The following is a 4,439-nucleotide window of genomic DNA, read 5'->3' on the forward strand; positions in this document are numbered from 1 at the left end:
AAAAAAAAAAAAAAAAAAAAAAAAAAAAAAAAAAAAAAAACAACAACCCCAAATCTTTGGAGCAGAGATTGGTTTCATGAACGATGAGTGTTTGATCATACTTGATCAAATCAGATACATCTGAACATAAGAGAGAAATGTTCTGCCCCTGATAATTCTGTAACAGGTGCTTTTCTTTTCCTCCAACAGTTACCCTGCTGTATGTGAATTCCTCCAGCACAATAACTTGTTATCTATACTCCGAGCCCATGAAGCCCAGGATGCTGGGTAAGTGCCTCCCCACCCCTTCCTTCCCCCTCTTTGCTTCATAAATAAACATTGTTCATACACACTGACAATTCCCCCATCCTATTACACCATCTTCTGAGTGCAGAGATTGCTCTTATCATTCTTCCTGAAGGGGTTGGTCCTGATTGCTGTCCCGACCTTTCCAGAAGCTTACAGCAGAGGATGAAGTGCACTGAAGGAAACAGCTGTGCTATCATAAAGCAACAAGCTTCAGCTTAAAAGGTTTCCCTGTACTTCCGCATGCTCAGAGAGATATTCTGTCTTTCTGAGAGACTATCCTTCCCTAATCTGTGTTAGCTCTAAACTAGCTTGTTGCTGTGAACATACATGCCATAGGGTTAACATGGTTTCGCTCGACCCAAATACAAACACGTTAGGGATCTGGGAGGTTTACTCTGGTTTCTAGGTCAGTATAGGTCCATGTTGCCATTTACTTGGTTTAGTGACTAAGTGGCACATTGGGCCAAAAATTATTTTAACTCCAGACTAATTAAAAAAAAAAGTCAGTGCAGCCCAACAGAATAGTTGCTAATTACACCTCCATAATGATAGTCTGAGCAACATTCTAAAGTATCAGTTGCTATGGTCTATTTGCAAATTGTTTAGGTCTTCTCAACCTGATTACAAATTTGGTACCTCCTCCCCGGTCAGTGTCTTTGTCATATATTTGTGTTCAGAATTCTCAAAGAAATAATAAAAATTATGTGTAAAAAGTAAGTATAACACAAAGCTACTTGAATGCCCTCAGTACAGAGAGAATGGTAGACACTGTAAGGCATTTGTTCAGGGACAGATTTGTGTGCAGAGGTGCTCCAGGATCAGCATGTTTTATCAGTGAGACTCTTGTCATAGACCAAATTTAAGAAAACATCTTTTTTTTTTTAACTTCAAAAAGCACTTTTTCATTGAAATGTCTACTAGAATCACATTAATAGAATACAATGGGTATCTGAATTCATAGCTTTTCACACCCTGCTTATAATACAATTAATGTGTTTTTGAGAACAGAAACCTTACAGGCATTGAATGGTAATAACAGTAAAGTAATAAGATTATAGGATTGAGATCTGTACTCAATATGTTTCTAAAATGTTATTTTGTGTAACTTACTATATAGTCACTTAAATAATTAAAAACAGCTTGTCAGTCTGCCAAAAATAACTGGCATCAAATACCCAAGGGGTAGTAAAATGTTGTTTTCACTTTATTGCTTTGCAGTAAAGAGAAAAAGTTTCAAATTTAGTTTAAAAAATTCTTTTCTTAGAGAACAAAGAGGCTGCATTGGTTTTATTTGTGCTGCAGTAGGGACAAAAATACTGTGTTTAACTGTTTTTTCAGATTCGTACAGCTATCAAATATTTGATCAAATGTTTATTTGATCAAATATTGTCCAGATAATAAATCCAGACAGTAAACCCCTGATCTGTTAAGATATGGGTACTGGAAATGGGTGAGCATTAGCCAGTTAGTTCACAGACTTGGCTTAATTGAGCATTCCTTTGTGAAGTCGAGCTTTGTCCATGCATGCAGAAGAACATCACCTGATGATTGATAACTGTTTTGCATATTTGTAAAATAATGTAACTGTGTACTGGAACTCTCAGCTTGCAAGAGGTTCCTGTGGAAATGTCTGCATATTCTGGCACCCTGAGAAATTTGAAATAGTTTATTTAATCTACCTATTGGGGTGTTTTTTAATACGTTTGCACACATGCTTTGGGAAGGAGCCTCCATAAAAAGGGGGTGGGTGAAATCTGCCTCCATTGTAGTTAGTAATCAAACTCCCCTTGTTTTCAGCATGACCATATTATAATGTGAAATGTACAGTTTTCTTCTTTAGTGGTCCATCAGCTATGATGCTTCCTGTGCTAGAGTTTGTCACCTGTGACCAAGTGGGATCAGTTGAGATTAGCCCCATTTGAGTCCCCAGCAATTCCAAATATACACAAGGTCAAAACCTCTAGCAAGTATTTCATGTGCAACTCCAAAGACCTTTTATAATTCCTGCTTGTGACATTACATTATAAACCCTTTGGGGTAACCTATTGGTTTTCTTCTTTTGAGTGATGTCACTAACATAGAATCGTAGAAATGTAGGGCTGGAAAGGACCTTAAGAGGTCATCTGGTTCAACCACTGCTCGAGGTAGGATCGTCCCTGTCCAAATCATTCATACAAGTCCTTGTCTAACCTATTCCTGATATGTTGTATACCATACATGTGATTAATAATAATTCAACTTGTACTTTCCTTTAGGTATCGTATGTACAGGAAAAGCCAAACAACAGGCTTCCCTTCACTAATTACAATTTTTTCAGCACCAAACTATCTAGATGTATACAATAACAAAGGTAAGAGTGTTTTCTTTTATCGTATTATTTCTTTAATTTATTACAGGTGCAAATTTAATCAGGTTTATTTTTTTCTAAATTGGACATCGCTATAGGATTTGTGGTTCTGTCTACTATGTCCTTAGATAGTTCTCTAGTGTGAGTGTGCATTGCTAATAACTGCATCATCCAGGACAAAAGCTGGCAATGGTTCTAACAACTGAAAGAGGCATTTTGCAAAATATTGTGGTTGAGATTTTCAAAGCCCTCTGCTACTTTTTTTATTAATCATCTGGCCCTTTGTTAATTTCCATTAACATTAACAGCTGTTATATAGCTAAATCTTTTAATCAGCTTTAAAATGTCAGACATAATAGTTATCTAGACAGAAGGCAGAGTATATTTGTGCCTTATAAAAAAAAATGAAGGAGGGAGATGCATAAGCTTTCTAAGCAGTAGCTTACTGGATCAAATGTTATGAAGGGACTGCAGGAAGTAAACTTTCTAAATAGAAAGCAGTAATTAGAGTATGAAGGGTAGGGAAGGGGGAAAAATACGCGGTACTGCTGAGAGAGGCAAGGTAAGTAGGAGAGAGAAAAAGAAAGCAGTTAACCTATTGAGGGAGATAGGGTTTATAAAAGGATAAGAATACATCATCTTGGCTTAGACCACACTTAACACAACTCAATCTGTAGATTATTTGTCTAGATTCCTATAGATCCCATATTGTCTGATTATCCTATTCCAGGAGTGGCCAACTTGGGACACAAGAGCCACAAGTGGGACAGGCGGCCTTGGTGTGGGGCCCACAGTGGATCAGGGACGGGACAGGCAGCACAGTGGCAGATAGGACAGGGAGCAGAAAGCAGAGCAGCAGATTGGCAGAGAAAGGAAATTGGAGTCACTCTCATGGAGGGCTCAGAGCTAATTTTTGGTATTCCTGCCAGACAGGTTAGCCCCCATTGCCTTATTCCATGTTTTATTTTTTTTTAATCATTTTAAACCTAATACATGTAGAAAAGACATATATAAAGCAAATAAAAAAGCTGTTGCTTAGATGATAAAATTCTGTGAAGACTCATCTCGGGATATGTGTACAGCTTATATTAGGTTACTATAGTATTCACTCTGGCTGCCTGCAGACCTTTAAAAAAAAGCCAAACACACACTTTACCAGAAGCAGCAGCATGTTATTTTAGCCTGGCTCTGCAGTGTCTGTAAAGATTGAGTACTTCAGTGGGGCTTTTTGGTGCTTTAGCTAAAGCTGATTTAATAAGTATTAAATAAAAGTGCCAAAAAAGTACTACGAACTTGCCCAATCTTTACAGACATTGGGCAAGGTGGGCTGAAGTAACACGATATTTCTTCTGGGCATTCTTAGGGCTTGGCATGGGAACGTACCAAGTTTAAAGTAAAGCGCCGTTTTTGGGGTGTGGTTTCACATCTGTAAGCACCCTCTGATTGCAAGTTTCCCTAACAAATCACAAGAAAATAGCTGTTTTAAAACAGGACTTTCCAATAACTTATACTGCTGAGTCCAATATACGCAGCAGGATAGCTTTATTTTATGCTACTCTGGCTGGAATAAAACTAGCATGTACTGTTCTGCTATGATAGGGAAAGAAATTTGGGGGTTAAAGACATCCATAACTACTTTGTCCCTATGATTTAAATGATGTTAGCTTTATTCTATGCGATTATTTCTGCAACCCTCATAAAATTTAACATTTACCCATTTCACAGTGTTTATCCTTTCTGAAAGAAATAATGTTAGTGATTTTAGTCTTTGCCTTCATTAAAAAAAAAAAAAAAGCATTTGGCA

At 37.3% G+C, this 4,439-nt stretch overlaps 1 protein-coding gene across 1 annotated transcript in view; it reads left to right on the forward strand.

The window, feature by feature from the left end:
* PPP3CA (protein phosphatase 3 catalytic subunit alpha) overlaps positions 1 to 4,439 on the forward strand; it is a 328,633-nt gene that overhangs the window by 184,079 nt on the left and 140,115 nt on the right. Inside the window, exons 7-8 of the mRNA XM_019525876.1 lie at positions 190 to 267; positions 2,544 to 2,638. Coding sequence (XP_019381421.1) covers positions 190 to 267; positions 2,544 to 2,638 — 173 coding nt within the window. The remainder of the gene's footprint in view (positions 1 to 189; positions 268 to 2,543; positions 2,639 to 4,439) is intronic.

This window comes from Gavialis gangeticus, unplaced genomic scaffold (genome assembly GCF_001723915.1).
Source record: "Gavialis gangeticus isolate Ggan-Ray unplaced genomic scaffold, GavGan_comp1, whole genome shotgun sequence".
Taxonomy (NCBI): domain Eukaryota; kingdom Metazoa; phylum Chordata; order Crocodylia; family Gavialidae; genus Gavialis; species Gavialis gangeticus.